Source organism: Triturus cristatus, chromosome 6, assembly GCF_964204655.1.
Source record: "Triturus cristatus chromosome 6, aTriCri1.1, whole genome shotgun sequence".
Taxonomy (NCBI): Eukaryota; Metazoa; Chordata; class Amphibia; order Caudata; family Salamandridae; genus Triturus; species Triturus cristatus.
The window spans coordinates 1,666,152,317-1,666,175,433 of NC_140589.1; the positions used below are offsets into that span (position 1 = coordinate 1,666,152,317).

Below are 23,117 nucleotides of genomic sequence, written 5' to 3' on the forward strand. Positions count from 1 at the left end.
ATAGCATTAGTCACAGTGTCTAACGCTGCAGAGATTTTGTGAAATAATTAATGCTCTCCCGCCTTCATCCACAGTCAATTTGATGTATTCAGACACTACAAACAGTGCCATCTCCATGATATAATTAAAGCGAAATCCAGGTTGGCTTGAGTGAAGTAACTTATTAGTTACCAGATAATCTGAAAGCTGCTAATTTATCAGCTTCTCAAGCAGTTTAGATATCGCTGGAAAAAGCGATATCAGTCTAAAATACGACATCATATTGGGGACCATAGAGGGTAAATTGAGAAGTAGGACCAATTTATCCTGTTTCCAGGCTGTCGACAATAAAATGTTCAAAAGACTATTCAAAACTGGGTTAACTGTCTCGACTGCCACTGACAAAAAGCAGCGGGACACAGATTGGCCAGAGAAACAGATTTTGTCTCCAAAAAGTGGGCGGCACGTGGGGAAGAGCAGAAGGTCTGCGTACCACACCCTACTCAGCCAATCCGGGGCTCTGAGTATGACATGGGCCCGGTTTTGGCAATCTTCCTCCAATGCCTTTAGAACTTGAGCTAGGGTCAGGATCTTGAAGTTTTTCTTTCTGAGAAAGAAGTTCAGGCTCCTGAGATCCAGGATAAGCCTTTGAAGCAAGAAGGCAAAATGACATCAGTGTAAATTTTGCAGTACCAAAGGAATACAAGATAGGATCTTATTAACAGTGTCTATAAATCAAAGAGGGAGGCAGGCGGGTCAGTGAAGAATCTGCAGGTAGATAGATTATCCACCAGAAAAATAGTTAGCGCAGTTAAGTAACTTTTTCTTCAGATGGGTACTTCTACCCTACTTACTCCCCTGAAGAGCAGATTCCACAGCCATACCCTACCAAGGAGGAGGGTTGATGGATGATTAAACCAGAAATCCAGCTCTTCACACCTCAGTAGTGTTTTGTAAATGTGTGTAGGGAGGCCCGAGTCATTGCCTTACAAATATCTGTAATTGGAATGCCCAGCGTTTGAATGGTAGATCTGGCTCTGGTGGAATGAGTGGGGATCTCCTCAGGTGGCTCTTTCTTAGCCAAGGAATAGCAAGCTTTAATGCAGAGGATGATCCATCTTGATTGAGTCCTTTTCTGAACTGCCTTTCCCGTTTTGGCACCACAGAAGCGTGATGGACTGGTCAAGATGAAAGGGAGTGACTACCTCAGGAAGGAAAGCAGCCCTGGTTCGAAACACCAACTTCTCCTAAAAAAGGTAGTGCTAGGAGGATGACAGGGAAGGGCTTGTAACACACTGACCCTGCTAGTAGACGTGATTGCAACCAAAAACACAGTCCTGAGAGTTAACATATAAAGGGTACAACTGTGAAGGGGCTGAAACTGAGTCCCCATCAAAAATGTAAGTACCAAATTTAAGTCCCATTGAGGAACCACAAAGATAGTGGGAGGAAAAATATTGGTCAGGCCTTGAGGAAAAACATGACAACAAGGTACTTAAACAGGGATAGCTGATACGGCAGACGGAGGAAAGCAGACCAGGCAGCTAAATAACCTTTCACATTGCTAATGGCACAACCTCTCCGAGATAGGCGTAGGTCCAGATTGCAGCACATGGGATAACATGGCCTGCATGGGATCTACACCTTTGTCCACACACCATGCAACAAAGTTGCCCCATCTGTCGGAATAGACTGCTTTAGTGGAGGGGCAATGTGCAGATAAGATGATGTCTACTACCTCCAGAAGCACCAGAAAGGAGCTCAGTTATCCCTGCTCTATCTCCAAGCATGTGGGTGGAGGTCTAAGACATTGGAGTGCAGAACTAGTCCCCCGACTGAGCAAGAAGAGCTGGCCTGCATGGAAGGTGAAGTGGGGGACAAGTGAAGAAGCGCAGAACACCCGCGTACCACACCCTACTCAGACAATCCGGAGCTATGAGAATGACATGGGCCCGGTCTTAGCAGTCTTCCTCAGAAATCCAGAAATCAAGGCAGGGGGATTGGGATGACGCATAATGCAGCTGAAAGTTTAACCTTAACTGAAATACATCCCTCTCGGGATACTGGGGGTGCAAAATGCAGGCACTGAGCATTTTGCGAGGAGGGGAGTAAGTCCACCTGAGGAGTTCCACACTGGGCGGCAATGTCCTGGACTACCTCCAACAGAATACGCCACTGATTAACAGCAAGATGACACTGGCTCAGGCTTTCAGCTCTGACATTCATAGACCCCTCTAAGTGACTGGCAGTGAGCCATATCTCTTTGAGGTGTGCCTAAGATCATAGTCTCAATGCTTCCAGACAAAGGAGGTGAGACCCTACTCCCCCTTGTTTCTTGATATGCCATATCACTGCTGTGTTGTCTGTCAAAACATGTATGGAACGACAATGAAGGAGAGGGTGGCCTTGAGCGCCAGCCGAATCGCCCAAAATTCTAGCAAGTTGAGTTGAAGCATCTGCTCCTCTGGAGATCAGAGGCCCCTGATCTCCAGAAGAGCTCCCCACCACAGGGTGGAGGCATTTGCCACTAGCACAGCCAAGGCAGAGGAGCAGTGAGGCCATCCCATGCATTAGTATTGCCTTGTTCCCCCACCATCATACACATGTGAATCGGACAATGCAGAAAGCCAGTAGGCCTAGGAATCGCAGGACTCTCGGAACAGGAATTCTCGTGCCTAGTTGAGTGAACAGCATTATCTCCATTATGACTCTGACTACCTGTTAAGATAGGAAGGCGCAAAGAAGGTTAGTGATCAGTAACAAACCTATCAACTGGAGTCCTTGAGAAGGCCACAGGTGAAATCTGGGCTTGTTGATCAAAATGCCCAGTATAAACATCAGAGATGCCGTCGACATCAAATGGCGCAACACCAATTCTGGCAACCTGACTTTGAGGAGCCAGCTGTTCAGATATGGAAAAATGGGAATGCCCAACCGTCCGAGATGGGCTACAACCACAGCCATAACCTTTGTGAAGAATCAAGTTGCCAATGTCAAATCAAAGGGTAGTACTGCAAATTGGTAGTGCGTAGAACCTACCACAAACCGCAAGTACTTCCAATAGGCTGCATGATAGGAATGTGATAGTACGCATCCTGTGGGTCCAGGGACAACATCCAATCTCCAAGCTGCACCACCTATAGAACCGGAGTTAGGGTCAGCATCTTGTAGCTTTCCTTTCTGAGAAAGAAGTTCAGTCTCCTGAGATCCAGGACAGGGCGCAGACCGCCATCCTTTTGAGCATCAGGAAGTAACGTGCGTAATAACCCTGGCCCATTTCCTTATCGCACTAATTTCACTACTCCTTTGAGAAGGAGAGCTGCCACCTCCTGCTGCAGAATGGCAAAATGGTCAGGAGGGAGAATGAGGAGAGAGGTGGAATGGGAGCTGGAATCTGTTGGAAGGAGAGGGATTAAACCTTTTGCTACAATTTATGAGACCCACTGGTCCGAAGTGATGGTCTTTCAGGCTGGTAGAAAATGGTACACCCTTCCTCCCACAGGTTGGCCGTGGGGTTGAGGAATTGAACCAGGCCTGCTTTTCCTGAGGCACTGCGGAGGAGGAAAAGGAGGAAGGTTGCAAGGTAGATCTTCAGCCTTTCCCTTTACCACAGCCTCGGTTTTGTCTGACAAGTGGGTTATGCTGCTCTGGCAAGAATGACGGTGGGTACTGGCGTCGACGAAAGGAGAAACCTCTCCCAAAGCCTCGAAAATGGCGATAGGCTCTGCAATTTTTTGCGGTTGAAGACTGCAATGATATGGCAGTGACTTTGCAGGTCTTAAATCTCTCCAGGGCAGTCAGCTTTGTCCCTTAAGAGACAAACGCCGTCAAATGGAAGATCCATTAAGTTAGCTTGGATATTTGGAAATAAATATGATATCCTGAGACATTCATGGCTTCGCACTGAGATCGAGCTGTCCCTCGCCTGTGCTACCGAATCAGTTATATCCAATCCAGGTTTTATTATGTGCTGTGAAGCATTCTGGCCATCCGCAATCACTTTTTGAAAATGCTCTGTCATATCAGGGGGGACATGGGGAAAAAACCACATGTGCCATGTCCCATAACACAGGCAATTGGCGTGGAGTGGCTCTAAGGTCATGCTTCCTGCTGAAAAGATATTCCTTCCCCAAGCCTCGATGTACTTTGACTACTTGTCAGAAGGGACTGTGGGAAAGATTCCACCTGACTCCACCCCTCAACAGGACACTTGTATAACTAGGCTTTCAGGAGCGCGGTGGAAGGAAAAAAAGACCAGATTGCCAGGTCCAGAACGATAACGGAGGCCCACCAGACAGTTGAACACCGGTGATGAGGAAGGTTTCTCCCATGCTGCCAGCACTGAGTCCCACAGAGCGTCATTTAACGGAAAAGGGGCTCGGCTGAGATCGCAGAAGGAAGAAGAACTTCAGTGAGGACATTTGTTTAGGTTTCAGTGGTGAGCAATTACAGAACCAAAACCTCAGCAGCCATTAGAATTACTTTGTGAAGGGAGGCGTGCTCAGGCGAGGTGTCCAAACTGCTTGCAGATGATAAGCCTTGGAAATTCAGAGGGTCTTGGATTGGGTTGTCTTCAGAGAAATACGCCACTGGATCAGATTCAGTCCCGAAAATTTCATGGAGGCATGCTCTAAATGCTTACTTCTCCAGAAGTCTCTGGGCCTCTCAACGAGTGCAAACTCGTGGCTAGACATCGGGAGGCGGCGCAGCGGTGCAATACTAGGGGCCAGGGGAGGTGGTGGTGGAGTTGGCGATGGTTCTGGGGGCAGTATGGGCACCGTCCATGGCACCAGTTGTGGCGCCATTAAAAGTAGTGAGGGATCGAAGGAGTATGGCTTCGGCGTCCGCTCCAAAGGACATAAAGAGTGGAAAATGTTGAGCATCCATTAGGCCCTAAACATAGTGTTAAAGATTGCTGCTGGATGCACACCCGTGTAGAGAAGTCAGGAAGCGCAGGGGCAGGCGCTGGAGATGACGGCGTCGTACTCGCGGTCGGTCCACAGCCAGTTCCACAGGAGAAGCAGAGCAGCACAGAACATCCTCTGTAGGAATAAGGAGTAGCGGTGGCTCAGAGGATGAGGTGACCTACCTCGAGACCAATTCTTATCCTTATATTTTCATCTCTTCTTACCAGACTATGTCGATTGAGAATGGAAGCGATGAGGTTACGGAGACATCGGTCACCCATAGCCTGGGATGTAAAAAGTTTGGCCTCATGTTCATTAATGGATTTGTGTTCCTTAATAGCCCTTGGGATACTGACAAACAAAATTTCTGGAATGGCACTATGCCAGTTACTTTGTTGCACTCACAAACGGATACTTTGTACTTTCCTTTGAGGAACCTGTTTTGACTCAGATTTTTGAAGATGCACATGGCATACAAACAATAATAGAGCAACTTAATGCAAAGTTTGCTTGGCCCTGAGGAAGTGACTGACACTGCGAAAGACGTATTGGCCTTGTTTGAAAATCTGAATAAAATACTGCATTTTGTTAGGATAACTTTTGATGCCACACGAACTTTATTGAGTTTTCACCCTTTAGGTTCATGCTGAGGCATGAGGAACGCAACTTAGTGTTGTGGGCAGTTCCTAAACAGCACATGTAAGAGGGCATGGGCATCTGTGATGGACATGTGTCCCTCACAAATCACTGCTGGGTTTGAACCCAGACTTCTTAGGGAGAGACATTCTGTTTTGGTACTGCTTGATAAGAATTTATGAGGAAAAGCTTTTTCTCAGAGTTGAAGCTCCGAATGCATGTCAAAAGCACAGAAAAAAAGGAACTGAGAGTGCATGAGGGTGAGTGCTATCTGGTCTCGGTTGCATCACCCGACATCACGTCCAGTGCATGCCGAGTCCAGCGCCCTCTAATGGTGACCTCGTAGCTTTGAAGTTTCTGGATCAAGTCTGCTGCCTGGGGTCGTTTTACAGACGAGGAATCTGAAGGTGGAAGAATACATCAGAAATGCCTCATGCCAGATACACCCATATGCTGGGGAAGATGGCACAGAAAAGGACCCAAGTATCTATCTCTCTATGGCCTGCCAACCCTTTAAATATTGCCTCATAGGCCTCATGTGCTCCGCTGAGAGAAAACTAAAGCGGTATCCCGAGCGATGCTTAAGAGAATAAACAGGAGTAGGACGGCTGTAGCTCTTGTCTGAGCTTGAACCCATTTAGGCCCTAGTACTGCTGCAAGAACTGGTGTGGCTATTGGACTGGTTGAAAAGGTTTTTTGATGAAAAGGCTTCCCTCTCGAGTAGCCACAAAATTTGCGTTAGTACCTGTGAAACTGGCGGCAGCAGACGCCAACCCTAGGGAGCGAGCTGTGGTTCATCCCTGTTTGGTGAAACAACAAACGGGGCGTTCAACTGAATTAAAGATGTGAGACCCATCAATGGGTATGTCCACTAAGTTCATCCAGCCATTCCCACAAAAGCCCATAGAACAGACCCTGGTAAGGAGTCTGGTGACCTCTGAAGAACCCATGGACCTAGTAACAGAATCCACAATATTAAGTCCCACCTTCGGTATTTGTTTCACAGCATTCTTACCGTCTCAGAAGACTTCAGCAGATTTTCATACAAATGATTCAGGAGGCTGAGCACTACCATCTGTGTCATCATCCACAGTACATGGGTGTACCTGGCATGAGGCATATCTGGATCTGAGCACCATGAGGAGAAAACCTTCTCTTCCCTTAGCCTCTAATGTATTTTGACTCCTTGGTTCTGCTTTGCTCAGGAAGATGATTGCACTACCAGGCTTCCTAGATATGGATTAGCTGGATTCCCTGAGACCAGCCGGTGTGACGGGCAATCTGTATGCCCACCGCTGGTGTGGAAGAGGGTTTTGCCCAAGCAACCTTAAAAGTCCCCATTAGAATGTAAGCATTGGCTCTAAAATTTCATTAGTTGGTTTTAGAATCTCAGTCAGGAAGTTGGCTTTATTCTCATCCACCTCTGGTAGCATTTCTAGTACCTCTCTGGCTTTTTTTGGCACAGCCCTAAAATATACCACAGAGGGCGGCATCGAATGCCACTCAAAATTCCAACTCCGGAGAGGGATCTAGGTCATTTGCATTCTACAGAGCAAGATAGTCAGTTGTGTATTGTGTTGGTGGAGGGCACTGCTTTACTGCCTCAGCACTCTCATCATCATAGTGGCCTATAACATATGGCATTTGGTCATAGTATGAGTCCCTGCCAAAAAAAACCAAAAAATTGTATTTCTGTTGTTGCTAATATTAATCCCTGGGCAAGGGCCTCCTCCATCAATCTCTGTGCCCGCTTCCTTAAGTGCATCAAAATTGCCTTGGACTTTGGCATGATCTACGAAGCTGTTGTCAGTGCTGGAGTACGTTTTGGTTGTGGTGGGGGGCTACTAGCAGAAGTTTGCCTTCCTTGGTGGCCCGCGAGCCTTGCAGACATTGTGCCTGTGCTTTTGTGTCAAACACCACCGGTTGCAGCAGCGCGGACTCTGCTCTATGGGGGCCGGGCGATTCGTTTAAAGACCATTCACTTGTTAATGAGGCTTTGTTGTATTTCACCTCTTCTTAGCGCCCCTGCATCTCCACTCTGACTGAGTGGAGATGCAGGGGCGCTAAGAAGAGGTGAAATACAACAAAGCCTCATTAACAAGTGAATGGTCTTTTAAAGACCTGTGAAGTACTCGGCGCGGCTGTGTGTGTTCCCGGGCTAACACACACGCGGGGTGAAGTGACAGAGGACAGCAATTCAGAACACAATTGAAAGCATAGTTTCTTGATATAATAATATATGCTACTTAAAGGCACTATTTTTGCTTCTGATGAAGTGACCTCTATGCAGGATATTGCCCATCAGCCCATATGTGTTTTGGAGCTTGAAGGAACACTTGTATACTTTGCATGAAAGAGCACCATTTGTTGAAAAGTTATTTAAAGGGAAGACAGAGACAGACAGGGACAGACTGACAGATAGAGACAGAGCCAGATAGAGGCAGAGATAGATAGAGGTAGATAGAGGCAGAGACAGGGACAGACTGACAAAGGCAGAGACAGATAGAGGCAGAGACAGAGAGAGAAACAGAGATAGAGGCAGAGACAGAGGCAGGGACAGATAGAGACAGGGACAGATAGAGACAGGGACAGATAGAGGCAGAGATAGATAGAGGCAGAGATAGAGACAGACAGAGACAAGGACAGACAGATAGAGGCAGAGACAGGGGCAGACAGATAGAGGCAGAGAGATGGAGAGGGAGATGGAGGGAGAGAGAAGGAGGGAGGGAGAGAGACAGAGAGAGGGAGGGAGACAGAGAGAGGGAGGAAGACAGAGAGAGGGAGGGAGACAGAGAGAGGGAGGGAGACAGAGAGAGGGAGGGAGACAGAGAGAGGGAGGGAGACAGAGAGAGGGAGGGAGACAGAGAGAGGGAGGGAGACAGAGAGAGAGGGAGGGAGACAGAGAGAGAGGGAGGGAGACAGAGAGAGAGGGAGGGAGACAGAGAGAGAGGGAGGGAGACAGAGAGAGAGGGAGGGAGACAGAGAGAGAGGGAGGGAGACAGAGAGAGAGGGAGGGAGACAGAGAGAGAGGGAGGGAGACAGAGAGAGAGGGAGGGAGACAGAGAGGGAGGGAGACAGAGAGAGGGAGGGAGACAGAGAGAGGGAGGGAGACAGAGAGAGGGAGGGAGACAGAGAGAGGGAGGGAGACAGAGAGAGGGAGGGAGGGAGACAGAGAGAGGGAGGAAGACAGAGAGAGGGAGGAAGACAGAGAGAGGGAGGAAGACAGAGAGAGGGAGGAAGACAGAGAGAGGGAGGGAGACAGAGAGAGGGAGGGAGACAGAGAGAGGGAGGGAGACAGAGAGAGGGAGGGAGACAGAGAGAGGGAGGGAGACAGAGAGAGGGAGGGAGACAGAGAGAGGGAGGGAGACAGAGAGAGGGAGGGAGACAGGAAGAGGGAGACAGAAAGAGAGACAGGACGAGAGAGACAGGACGAGGGAGACAGAAAGAGAGACAGGAAGAGGGAGACAGAAAGAGAGACAGAAAGAGAGACAGGAAGAGGGAGACAGGAAGAGGGAGACAGAAAGAGAGAGGGAGACAGAAAGAGAGAGGGAGACAGAAAGAGAGAGGGAGACAGAAAGAGAGAGGGAGACAGAAAGAGAGAGGGAGACAGAAAGAGAGGGAGACAGAAAGAGAGGGAGACAGAAAGAGAGGGAGACAGAAAGAGAGGGAGACAGAAAGAGAGAGGGAGACAGAAAGAGAGGGAGACAGAGAGAGACAGAGAGAGAGGGAGGGAGACAGAGAAAGGGAGGAAGACAGAGAGAGGGAGGAAGACAGAGAGAGGGAGGGAGACAGAGACAGAGAGAGGGAGGGAGATAGAGACAGAGAGAGGGAGGGAGACAGAGAGAGGGAGGGAGACAGAGAGAGGGAGGGAGGGAGACAGAGAGAGGGAGGGAGGGAGACAGAGAGAGGGAGGGAGACAGAAAGAGAGACAGGACGAGAGAGACAGGAAGAGGGAGACAGAAAGAGAGACAGGACGAGAGAGACAGGACGAGGGAGACAGAAAGAGAGACAGGAAGAGGGAGACAGAAAGAGAGACAGAAAGAGAGACAGAAAGAGAGACAGAAAGAGAGACAGAAAGAGAGACAGAAAGAGAGACAGAAAGAGGGAGACAGGAAGAGGGAGACAGGAAGAGGGAGACAGGAAGAGGGAGACAGGAAGAGGGAGACAGGAAGAGGGAGACAGGAAGAGGGAGACAGGAAGAGGGAGACAGAAAGAGGGAGACAGAAAGAGGGAGACAGAAAGAGAGAGGGAGACAGAAAGAGAGAGGGAGACAGAAAGAGAGAGGGAGACAGAAAGAGAGAGGGAGACAGAAAGAGAGAGGGAGACAGAAAGAGAGAGGGAGACAGAAAGAGAGAGGGAGACAGAAAGAGAGAGGGAGACAGAAAGAGAGAGGGAGACAGAGAGAGGGAGACAGAGAGAGACAGAGAGAGACAGAGAGAGACAGAGAGACAGAGAGAGACAGAGAGACAGAGAGAGACAGAGAGAGACAGAGAGACAGAGAGAGAGAGAGAGAGAGAGAGCGAGAGAGAGAGAGAGAGAGAGAGAGAGAGAGAGAGAGGTGTATGCCGGGCCTGGTGGTTCAGTGGACGAAGGCGTCCGCTGCAGGGGCCTGTGTTCAACCTCATTGTCATCGTCTTTTTTTGTTGCTCTAGCCCCGCCCCCTCCCCCACTGACCCCGCCCCCACCGGTGCAGCCCTCGGCCACAAACCACACTGTAAATTTGGCACCCGAGAGAAGGATTGTGAGTACCCATGGCGTAGAAACACTGTTGCAAAGTTTTGGGATCCAGTCTTACACCTCAGGATATTCAAGTGGCGAGGAAACTGCATGTCCATGAGTATTAAAGAATTAATTTACAATTAGCTCTAAATAAACAGGGAAAAAAACATCATATAAATTTACCTTTAGAAGCCACCTAATTGTGTCCTTGTGCATTTCCAAATGGGGAGCATTTTGCAATGTTTCCAGCATAGCTAAGATACTTGGAGAAGTACTGGAAGTTACACCTGGCCCTAAAGTGGGTAAAAGAAGAATATATTTAAATTGGGTTTACATTTCATCCAATACATGTACATTTTAATTTCGCATTATAATACAAGGACCCATGAAATAAAATGAACAACATTATCACAGAAAATGTGTTGAAATAAATGCCATTCGTGTTCAATGTCTATACAGCAACCTGCTCTTTAGAGAACTACCCCAAATGATAACATGATATACTCTCACTGCTTCAATATTATTGGTCCTACATCCGTTCAAAGGCTTTTTCAAATGTATTTACCATGTGTGTCCACCATATTGCTGGGAGGGTCTTCAATGCATCTTCTACGTATACTGGAAATAAGAAATGTTACTTACTATGTAACCATCTATTTGTAGAGTGAAGTGCTGTACATTTGCATGTTCTGCATACTCCTGCCATCTAATGCAGGGCCCGGACATTTGCAACTTTTTCTTTATCAAATTAAAGTCACTACACCTGTTGTGACTCCCCCCTTTGTCCCAGAATTCATCAGCACGTATCCACCTAAAATTGTTTTCTCGCCTCCCAGCTGCCAAGTAGTGTAAGTGGAATGCGTTGTCAAAGGCAGAGGATGCTAATAATAAGAAAGTAAGAATATATGAAAAACATATCAAACATGTGTGATCATTGCTAGCTTCCAGGGAGGAGGGTGGGTGCATGTGAATCCACAGCACCACACACTACGAATAAATGAAAGTAAGATTTTTTGTTCATAGCATGTGTGGTTGTAGATACACATACAGTCTCGCCGAAAAAAGTGGTGACTAGCAAGCAAATGAGGCAGATCCCTTGTGGGGTTTGACTAAGGCTACAGAATGTTGATTATATCTTCTAAATTGGTTTAGCTCTCTCAATTTAATACATGAGCGTTCTTAACATCAAGAGTGTGAGGGGTACTTTAAGCTACCGACTCTGGATATGCTAAAAAAGACAGGAAGCTCAATAGTTTGGTTGATGTGAAGATTTGAGACAATCTTGGTATGAATTTGATGTTATTATGAAGAATCATCCTATGTATGTGACCTTGAATATATGGTTCCTCTATTGTAATAGCTTGCAGCTCATTAATGCATCTGAGTGAAGTGACTACTGTGAGGAAAAGCCACTTTTAAAGACAAATATTTCAACACACAGGAATGCAATGTCTCAGACGGAGGACCATAAGTCATGTGAGTACCACATTTAAGTTTCATACAGGTAGCAGGATGACATTTTTTTCAACCCTTCGTTGAAAGCTTTAATGACAGGTATCCTGAAAATAGAGGCATGTTGTAATTGTATTTATATAGCGCTTACTGTAGGAGAGTAGGGTCTGCTTTCTATGTTCACCCCCACTTTTTGCTTTTGCTTTACTGGTTTACGACTTAGATGTGGCTGTGGGCCTGCTAATCAGACCCACAGCCCTGCTGTTCTCTCTCTAAATTAATACTGTGTACTTTAGGTGCATAACCCATTTGGATAGGATCACCTTATTGGCCCCTGTACAGTGTACCCTAGGTACCCAGGGCATAGGTGTACCCTAGGCCTACCAGGGGCTGCAGCATGTATTGTGCCACCCCTGGCCTGGCCTTCCATTTTGACACAACTGGCTGATCACTCAGCTGGGGCAAGGTCGTGTAATCACCCCTTGCTTAGGTGTAGTATTCCTATACCTAACTTACATATAGACACATGTGTACCTATCAGTCACTCCTATGGCAGGCCTTGACAATCCTGGAGGCAGAGTGCTTGGTAACATGTGAGATGGTGCTCTAGCATGAGCTGAGCCTGTCTGCAGCTTTCGGAACCAGGTCCTTATAGCTGTTCTATGATATAGCCCACCATATACTCTTAAAGTACCTTATAATCTTAAACGGTTATGGTAACTATGGTTTGGCTTTATCAAAACATGTCGTGTAAGGTGTCTAACACTCGGGAATAATACCCCCATGCCATTTCTGGACATGAGAATATTATTCCCCCCTTCTAGAGGGAAAGACATGTTAAAATCATACTTCAACTGTTAGCCTCTGACCAAAGCCTCAGCATCACAAAATGGATGCTGCTGCCACGACACAAGTCTGACCTCCTGCAGCTGGGAGTGATCCCAGCCAGGGAGGCCTGGACAATAGGTTTCCTGCTTGGGGAGGTGCTAGCACCTCCCCAGACAGCCTTTAGTGTATTGGGGCAGGGTGGGCTGAAAGGAATGAGACATGCCTGGGGCACACAAGGTGTTCCTTGCATAGTCCAGTTCAAACCGGCGCTGGGGCACTCCAGCCCCAGCTCTGGCGCGAAACTGGACAAAGGGAAGTGGGTGTAACCACCCCCTCCCAGGTCCCACCCATAAGGCGTGACCTAGCAGGTATCCCAGCCCCCCAGATTAGTATAAGAGTGGGAGTTGGGCCTCAAGACTTTAGATTATCCTGAACCTGCAAAACTGAACAGAAACTCTGGACCTTCGACATTCGACGAAAGAAGAAGACTGAAGAATCTCCCTTGTAGCCAAGGAGTGGCTACCCTGTGCAAACAGGCACCATCAAGTGACTACCCTTTGCTTTGTGAAACGTTCGACGAGGAACCGACTGCAGAGCCCGACCAGAGCCTTGATTTCCAGACTTCTCCGACCCTCATCCACATCTGCAGCAGAGCTGAGATCCGTGGAGGCGACGAGCGACGTGGGACCGGCTACCTGGGAAAAGTGGCTAGTAACTTACAGCGCAGCTTCTGAGGTACCCTCGAAGTTGTGCACCGGGGATTGAGAAGCCCCAACCCCAAGCACCATCTGCACCGAAGACCAGCCCCCCACACTCCACGAGTCCTGCGTGGGGCCCTTCAGCATTTTCCTGCTTGCCGCGTCTGTCCGGTTGCTTGCCCGCTGGCTAGTGGCCTTTGTGACGACGCTCCCTGAAATCTTCTGCGCTGGTTTGGCTCCTCCAGACTGGCTCCCGCTTCTCTGCAAAGAAGAAGCACCCCAGACCTTCCTGGTCTGCACCAGAAGCAAGTCCTTTGTTCTTCGTGGGTTCCGCTTGCCAAGGCTTGGTGAGTCCTAGTCCAACTTCGACGCCGCCGACAGCAAGAGCCTTCGTGGGACAGCTCGCCTCCTGGTCCTGGTCGCCCTCGACGCTTCCTGGTCCTCCTGGCTGCAGCGACAAGCTTCACCTTCACCTGCAACTCTTCACGACATCGCCTGGTTCCTTCCTGGTTCCACGTGGTCACTGGCTAGTGACCTTGACTCTGTCCCTTCTGCTTGCAGGTTCCTTCTCTTCTTGATCCCAGCCTTGGGATCCACCGGACACTCTTCACTGACTGCCTGTCAGCACCTTTCTTCAGGCATCCATAGGAGTCGACGACGAAAACGACGCATCTTCACCCCTATGCACCCGCAGCCTGTGGGCTAGGTAACTTGGGTACTCCGGTGCTCATCAGGATAGTGACTATCCTAGTGTCTAGTTTTCAAGTCTCAACTTCCTAGCTACTCCGGAAGTGTCCTAAATCTATCTATTTCTAAACTGTAATATTGCTATTGACTTTTACGCATTACGCGTGAGTGTTTCCACTCTGCACACGAATCCCGTGGGCCTCCCACTTCCTAACTAACGCTAGTGTAGTGTAGCCCCAGCGATTCCCTAGGCCTAGGCCTATTCTATTTCCGTGACAGTGGTTCTTATACCACTTATTTAGTATATGGTTTGCGTGGCCCCTAGGGCCTAACTGTATTACTTACCTGTGTGACTTACTGTATGCATTAATAAGACTGTGTTGTACTTACCTCTAAACTCATAAAGAGTGCTGAGGGTTTGCTTAGAATAAATACACTTTATTTTATATATATATCTGTTGTGGTGTCCTTTCATTTGGTATTCAAGGGATTATATATGGTATCACAGCTGGCTTCACATGCCATTCAGAGTTTAGCCTAAGACTGCTCTTGTCCATGCTACCACTAGGATAGCTGGTCTATAAGGTTGACTTTACAACCAATCACCATAAGGGTATTTGGACTGATATAAGGTGTACACTATAACTAGTGACATCATACATCAGGCCAACTTCTCACATTGGTGAGCAGCGGTTGGGATCTGAGCTTGCTGTTGTAATACCATTGTAATCTTGAGATACTAAATTGAAAGATCACACAGATATTGTCTAGGTACATATAACATAGATTATTATACTTAAGTCCTACTGGACTTTGTAGTTGTAGGTTGAAGGGAATAACACACCCTGACTACAACTACTAGAAAGGTTTAGTAGATACAACTAGTGTAGGTAGGTGCACACACCACACCCTCACTAGATCATGCCTCTGGGAGGAGATCAAGTAGATGCTCTCTCAGGAGGGGCAGGTCTGCAGAAGACCCCCTCTAGGTATGATACCTTAACATTCCAGGAGATGAGACACTTGTGTACCTCCAGAGGAATAAAACAGGGTGCAAACCCTACCCTCCTTCAGTTAAGACAACTCCTAGAGGAGTATGATGCTCAGAGGGCATCTCAGGAAGGTTCCCTAGGCACAGAGGAGGGTCTACCCACCACAGAGGAGTCAGATGGGGCTTCAGATGGGGAGGTAGACAGCCAGAGCCAAGTAAAGAGACTTAGCCAGGCTAACTTAAGTTTACATGGGAGTTTGCATGGGGTCCCCCCATACAGACCCACAAGTAGACATTCACAGAGAAACAGGAGGGACAGATCCCCTTCAAGGGAATCCATCCACTCCCATGTCTCTAACATCTCTAATGCTTCCTCTCACAGGGGAATGACTTCACCTGAGAGAAAGGAGCATGCAGCCAGAATGAGGGAGGCTAATCTGAGGATTCAGAGGGAAGAACTTGCCCTTGCCAAAGAAAAGCTTGCTCTGGCTAGAGAACAAAAGTTAAGTGGGTTAGAACCCACTGGTGGCAGCAACATTCCTAGAGATAGAGACAGGCACTATGATAATAGAAACCTGAGCAAGATTGTCCCTCCCTACAAGTGTGGGGATGACATCCACAAATGGATAACTGCTTTGGAGAGAGCTTGCAAAGTACAGCAGGTACCCCAAAGTCAGTGGGCAGCTATCTTGTGGCTCTCCTTCTCTGAGAAAGGAAGAGACAAGCTCCTCACAGTTAGTGATGAGGATGCAGATAATTACACTGTCCTGAAGAGTGCTCTGATTGATGGGTTTGGCCTAACCACTGAACAATACAGGTTGTTGTTCAGGGATACCCAGAAGACACAGACTCAGGACTGGACTGACTTTGTAGATTGTGCCACTAAGGCTCTGGAAGGCTGGCTATTGGGAAGTAAGGTTAAGGACTATACAGGATTGTATAATTTGATCATGAGAGAACAAATACTTAACAACTGTCAAAACCAGCTATTGCATCAACACCTGATTGATTCTGATCTGACTTCTCCCCAAGAATTGGGAAAGAAGGCAGATAGATGGGTCAGGACTAGAGTTAAGCAGAAAAACCAGAACCAGGGCGGTGATCAGAAAAAGGCAGACCAGAAGGGTAATGAGCAGAAACAAAAAGACCAGAAGTCTTCACCAGGCCCCCAAAAGGCTCAGGGGGAGGGTGGTTCCAAAAAGGATAAGAAGAAAGATGGCCAAAAGAAACCATGGTGCAACTATTGTAAGTCTACCTCACATTGGTTTAGTGAGTGCACCAAAAAGGATAAGCCCCCAGCCACCATTGCCCCTAAGGCAACTGTACCCCCTAGTTCAGCTGTAAGTGGTGGTTCCCAGCAAAAGGGTGTAGTAGGGTTAACCCTGGGAACTGAGGAGGACTCTGGCCTAGTCAGAGTACCTACTCAGGCTGTCCTGATCTGTGATGGGGACTTAGCTTTGTCCTCTATTGTAGGCCCCAGTAACCTGGGCAAGTACAGACAGACACCTTTTATCAACCAAAGAATGGCTCAGGCCTACAGGGACACTGGGGCTAGTGTCACAATGGTGACACCTGCTTTTGTGGACCCTGGACAGATCATACTAGGTGAGAATTACCTAGTGACCAACGCTAGCAATGCCACTACCTCCCATAGTGTGGCTATTGTTAACTTCTCCTGGGGAGGGGTAACTGGCCTCAAGAAAGTTGTTGTTAGTTCAGACCTTCCTGTAGAGTGTTTACTGGGCAATGATCTTGAAACTTCAGTTTGGTCTGAAGTGGAGTATAGGACCCATGCAGAAATGCTGGGGATAGATGCACATGTCCTTGCTGTGACCAGGTCACAGGCCAAAAAGTGCAACACTGAACAAGTGCTGGATCCTGAAACTATGGACCAGTCACAATCCAAGAGAAAGAGCAGTAGGGTTAAGGCTGTGCCTTCCCCCCCTGCCTCAGGTGGTGGATCAGCCCTCCCAGGAGGATGATTCTGAGAGCCCTGAAGGAACTGTCCTAGAAGAACTTGAACCTGATCAGGTTGAGTTTCTTGGGACAGGGGGACCTTCAAGGGCAGATCTGAGGCAGGCTCAATTAGACTGCCCCTCTCTTGAACCCCTCAGACAGCTGGCTGCTGCTGAGGCTGCAGGGAATGCTCAAGGTACCCATAGAGTGTATTGGGATGAAGGGCTACTGTACTCAGAGGCTAGAGACCCCAAGCCTGGTGCATCCAGGAGGTTGGTCATACCACTGAAGTTCAGAGGCTTCCTTCTAACCTTGGCCCATGATATTCCCCTTGCAGGACATTTAGGCCAGAACAAGACTTGGGACAGGCTTGTCCCTCACTTTCACTGGCCCCATATGTCAGAAGATACTAAGGAGTTTTGTCGCTCCTGTGTCACCTGCCAAGCCAGTGGCAAATCAGGTGGCACCACAAAGGCCCCCCTCATACCACTACCTGTGGTGGGGGTCCCCTTTGAAAGAGTGGGCATAGATATTGTAGGACCAATGGACCCACAAACAGCATCTGGGCACAGATTCATACTGGTGATAGTGGACCATGCCACCAGGTACCCAGAAGCAATTCCCCTGAGGACCACAACAGCTCCTGTTGTGGCAAGGGCCCTGCTTGGAGTATTCTCCAGAGTGGGCTTTCCAAAGGAGGTCATTTCTGACAGAGGTGCCAACTTTATGTCAGGATACATGACTGCAATGTGGAAGGAGTGTGGTGTTAACTATAAGTTCACCACACCCTATCACCCACAGTGCAATGGGCTTGTTGAGAGATTCAACAAGACCCTAAAGGGAATGATAAAAGGATTACCAGACAAGCTTAGGCGAAGATGGGACATCCTTTTACCCTGCCTTCTGTTTGCTTACAGAGAGGTCCCACAAAAGGGGGTTGGCTACAGCCCTTTTGAGCTTTTGTTTGGGCATCCTGTAAGAGGACCCCTGTGTTTGGTGAAGGAAGGATGGGAGAGACCTCTCAGACAACCCAAACTAGACATAGTGGATTATGTACTTGGTCTCCGCTCCAGGATGGCAGAGTATATGAAGAAGGCTTCTAAAAACCTTGAGGCAAGCCAAGAACTCCAAAAAGCTTGGCATGACCAAAAGGCTGTACTGACTGTTTACCAGCCAGGGCAGAAAGTGTGGGTGTTGGAGCCAGTGGCCCCAGCAGCACTCCAAGACAAATGGTCTGGACCCCACACTATTGTTGAGAAAAAGGGAGAAGTCACCTACTTGGTGGACCTTGGGACTCCCAGAAGCCCCCACAGGGTGCTTCATGTCAACAGATTGAAGGCATATGTTGACAGGGCAGACATGGGGCTACTCATGGCTACAGATGAGGGGCAGGAGGAAGAGAGTGACCCTCTCCCAGACCTGTTGACTCAGAACCCTGATGATGGCTCAGTTGATGGTGTGGTCTTTTCTGACAGCCTCACTGTCCATCAGCAACAGGACTGCAGACAAGTTCTGCAGGCCTACAGACATATGTTCTCTCTGACCCCAAGTCAGACAAACTGGTGCACCCATGAGGTGGACACTGGTGACAGTCTGCCTGTGAAGAGTAAAATCTACAGGCAACCTGACCATGTCAGGGACTGCATAAAAGTTGAGGTACAAAAGATGTTGGAGCTGGGAGTCATTGAACCTTCAGAGAGCCCTTGGGCTAGTCCTGTAGTCCTTGTGCCAAAACCTCACACCCAAGATGGTAAGAGAGAGATGAGGTTTTGCGTGGATTACAGAGGTCTCAATGCTGTCACTAGGACAGATGCCCACCCAATACCTAGGGCAGATGAGCTCATCGACAGACTGGCAGCTGCTAAGTTTTTGAGCACATTTGACCTAACAGCAGGCTACTGGCAAATCAGACTAGCTGAGAGTGCAAAGGCCAAAACTGCTTTCTCGACCCCAGGAGGACATTATCAATTTGTGGTAATGCCCTTTGGTTTGAAGAATGCACCTGCCACTTTCCAAAGGCTGGTGAATCAAGTCCTTACTGGGTTGGATGATTATTGTGCAGCTTATCTTGATGATATTGCTGTCTTTAGCTCCACCTGGGAGGATCACCTGGTCCACCTGAGGAATGTTTTAGAGGCCCTGCAAAAGGCAGGCCTCACTATCAAGGCCACTAAGTGCCAGATAGGGCAGAGCAAGGTTGTATACCTGGGCCACCTAGTTGGTGGGGGTCAGGTTCAACCACTGGAGAGTAAGATCCAGACCATAAAGGACTGGGCTCCTCCAACTACCCAGACTCAGGTCAGAGCTTTCTTGGGCCTGTCTGGGTACTACAGAAAGTTTGTTAAGAACTATGGGTCCATAGTGACACCACTTAATGACTTGACCTCCAAGAAGATGCCAAAGAAAGTTCAGTGGACAGTAAGCTGTCAAAAAGCATTTGATGACCTGAAGCAGGCCATGTGCAGTGCACCTATTCTGAAAAGTCCAGACTACTCCAAAGAGTTCATTGTCCAGACAGATGCTTCTGAGTTAGGTGTGGGAGCTGTTCTTTCACAACTGAATGTAGATGGTCAAGACCAGCCCATTGCTTTTATAAGTAGAAGGCTGACCCCTAGAGAGAAACGTTGGTCAGCCATTGAGAGGGAGGCCTTTGCTGTGGTTTGGGCCCTGAAGAAGCTGAGGCCATACTTGTTTGGCACTCACTTCAAGATTCAGACAGACCATAAGCCCCTCTTGTGGCTAAATCAGATGAAGGGTGAAAATCCCAAACTTCTTAGGTGGTCCATTTCCCTACAGGGGATGGACTTCACAGTGGAACATAGACCTGGGACTGACCATGCCAATGCAGATGGACTCTCCAGATATTTCCACTTAGAACATGAAGACTCAACTGGTCAAGGTTAGTTTAATGTCCCTAAGTTTGGGGGGGGGTTGTGTAGGAGAGTAGGGTCTGCTTTCTATGTTCACCCCCACTTTTTGCTTTTGCTTTACTGGTTTACGACTTAGATGTGGCTGTGGGCCTGCTAATCAGACCCACAGCCCTGCTGTTCTCTCTCTAAATTAATACTGTGTACTTTAGGTGCATAACCCATTTGGATAGGATCACCTTATTGGCCCCTGTACAGTGTACCCTAGGTACCCAGGGCATAGGTGTACCCTAGGCCTACCAGGGGCTGCAGCATGTATTGTGCCACCCCTGGCCTGGCCTTCCATTTTGACACAACTGGCTGATCACTCAGCTGGGGCAAGGTCGTGTAATCACCCCTTGCTTAGGTGTAGTATTCCTATACCTAACTTACATATAGACACATGTGTACCTATCAGTCACTCCTATGGCAGGCCTTGACAATCCTGGAGGCAGAGTGCTTGGTAACATGTGAGATGGTGCTCTAGCATGAGCTGAGCCTGTCTGCAGCTTTCGGAACCAGGTCCTTATAGCTGTTCTATGATATAGCCCACCATATACTCTTAAAGTACCTTATAATCTTAAACGGTTATGGTAACTATGGTTTGGCTTTATCGAAACATGTCGTGTAAGGTGTCTAACACTCGGGAATAATACCCCCATGCCATTTCTGGACATGAGAATATTATTCCCCCCTTCTAGAGGGAAAGACATGTTAAAATCATACTTCAACTGTTAGCCTCTGACCAAAGCCTCAGCATCACAAAATGGATGCTGCTGCCACGACACAAGTCTGACCTCCTGCAGCTGGGAGTGATCCCAGCCAGGGAGGCCTGGACAATAGGTTTCCTGCTTGGGGAGGTGCTAGCACCTCCCCAGACAGCCTTTAGTGTATTGGGGCAGGGTGGGCTGAAAGGAATGAGACATGCCTGGGGCACACAAGGTGTTCCTTGCATAGTCCAGTTCAAACCGGCGCTGGGGCACTCCAGCCCCAGCGCGAAACTGGACAAAGGGAAGTGGGTGTAACCACCCCCTCCCAGGTCCCACCCATAAGGCGTGACCTAGCAGGTATCCCAGCCCCCCAGATTAGTATAAGAGTGGGAGTTGGGCCTCAAGACTTTAGATTATCCTGAACCTGCAAAACTGAACAGAAACTCTGGACCTTCGACATTCGACGAAAGAAGAAGACTGAAGAATCTCCCTTGTAGCCAAGGAGTGGCTACCCTGTGCAAACAGGCACCATCAAGTGACTACCCTTTGCTTTGTGAAACGTTCGACGAGGAACCGACTGCAGAGCCCGACCAGAGCCTTGATTTCCAGACTTCTCCGACCCTCATCCACATCTGCAGCAGAGCTGAGATCCGTGGAGGCGACGAGCGACGTGGGACCGGCTACCTGGGAAAAGTGGCTAGTAACTTACAGCGCAGCTTCTGAGGTACCCTCGAAGTTGTGCACCGGGGATTGAGAAGCCCCAACCCCAAGCACCATCTGCACCGAAGACCAGCCCCCCACACTCCACGAGTCCTGCGTGGGGCCCTTCAGCATTTTCCTGCTTGCCGCGTCTGTCCGGTTGCTTGCCCGCTGGCTAGTGGCCTTTGTGACGACGCTCCCTGAAATCTTCTGCGCTGGTTTGGCTCCTCCAGACTGGCTCCCGCTTCTCTGCAAAGAAGAAGCACCCCAGACCTTCCTGGTCTGCACCAGAAGCAAGTCCTTTGTTCTTCGTGGGTTCCGCTTGCCAAGGCTTGGTGAGTCCTAGTCCAACTTCGACGCCGCCGACAGCAAGAGCCTTCGTGGGACAGCTCGCCTCCTGGTCCTGGTCGCCCTCGACGCTTCCTGGTCCTCCTGGCTGCAGCGACAAGCTTCACCTTCACCTGCAACTCTTCACGACATCGCCTGGTTCCTTCCTGGTTCCACGTGGTCACTGGCTAGTGACCTTGACTCTGTCCCTTCTGCTTGCAGGTTCCTTCTCTTCTTGATCCCAGCCTTGGGATCCACCGGACACTCTTCACTGACTGCCTGTCAGCACCTTTCTTCAGGCAACCATAGGAGTCGACGACGAAAACGACGCATCTTCACCCCTATGCACCCGCAGCCTGTGGGCTAGGTAACTTGGGTACTCCGGTGCTCATCAGGATAGTGACTATCCTAGTGTCTAGTTTTCAAGTCTCAACTTCCTAGCTACTCCGGAAGTGTCCTAAATCTATCTATTTCTAAACTGTAATATTGCTATTGACTTTTACGCATTACGCGTGAGTGTTTCCACTCTGCACACGAATCCCGTGGGCCTCCCACTTCCTAACTAACGCTAGTGTAGTGTAGCCCCAGCGATTCCCTAGGCCTAGGCCTATTCTATTTCCGTGACAGTGGTTCTTATACCACTTATTTAGTATATGGTTTGCGTGGCCCCTAGGGCCTAACTGTATTACTTACCTGTGTGACTTACTGTATGCATTAATAAGACTGTGTTGTACTTACCTCTAAACTCATAAAGAGTGCTGAGGGTTTGCTTAGAATAAATACACTTTATTTTATATATATATCTGTTGTGGTGTCCTTTCATTTGGTATTCAAGGGATTATATATGGTATCACAGCTGGCTTCACATGCCATTCAGAGTTTAGCCTAAGACTGCTCTTGTCCATGCTACCACTAGGATAGCCGGTCTATAAGGTTGACTTTACAACCAATCACCATAAGGGTATTTGGACTGATATAAGGTGTACACTATAACTAGTGACATCATACATCAGGCCAACTTCTCACACTTACTACCCCTGATGAGGTGTTGAAGCGCTTTTGAGAAGATGAACATGTTTAAAGGTCAGAGGATTAGGATCAGTCTCAGTCAAAGTGTGCTATCTTTTTTAGGAATAAGTCAATAGAGGGAGTAGATCCCTGCCCCTTACTGGTATTCCGAAATGGGTTTATGAAACCCTTCATTAGGAGTGCCTGTACCTCTTCCTCCAGAAGATACAGGTGGTCTGACCTCAGTACATGATGGTGGGAGGAGGGAGGATGTTGGGAAGGGTGTGTAGTATTCGAGGCAGTACCTTTCCCACCCAATAGAGAGGACCCACTGATCCAATGAAATGTTTTCCCAGTGTGAAAGGAAATGGGTTATTCTTCTCCCAACAGAAGTAGTGTGATCGGTGGAAATGCTAGTAACTGCTTCACAACAGGGAAGCCCTTGTCACTTTATTGACCATACCCTCTGTAGGGACCTCTTTACAAGTATTTAGTCTGTTGAAGGTCCTGAAAGGGGTTTTGGTATTGATGGAAGGGAGGCCTCTATGTTGACCCCTTGTCTATTTCCCCACTGGTATACCAGTTATGCAAACAGTAAGTTTAGAAGGTGCTGT

At 48.4% G+C, this 23,117-nt stretch overlaps 1 protein-coding gene across 3 annotated transcripts in view; it reads right to left on the bottom strand.

Annotated features, from left to right (window-relative positions):
- The window catches only part of UBR2 (ubiquitin protein ligase E3 component n-recognin 2), a 1,393,714-nt gene that overhangs the window by 559,820 nt on the left and 810,777 nt on the right, over positions 1-23,117 (bottom strand). For all 3 annotated transcript variants that reach the window (XM_085612829.1, XM_085612828.1, XM_085612830.1), the window contains one exon: positions 10,425-10,534. In XM_085612829.1, coding sequence (XP_085468955.1) covers positions 10,425-10,534 — 110 coding nt within the window. The remainder of the gene's footprint in view (positions 1-10,424; positions 10,535-23,117) is intronic.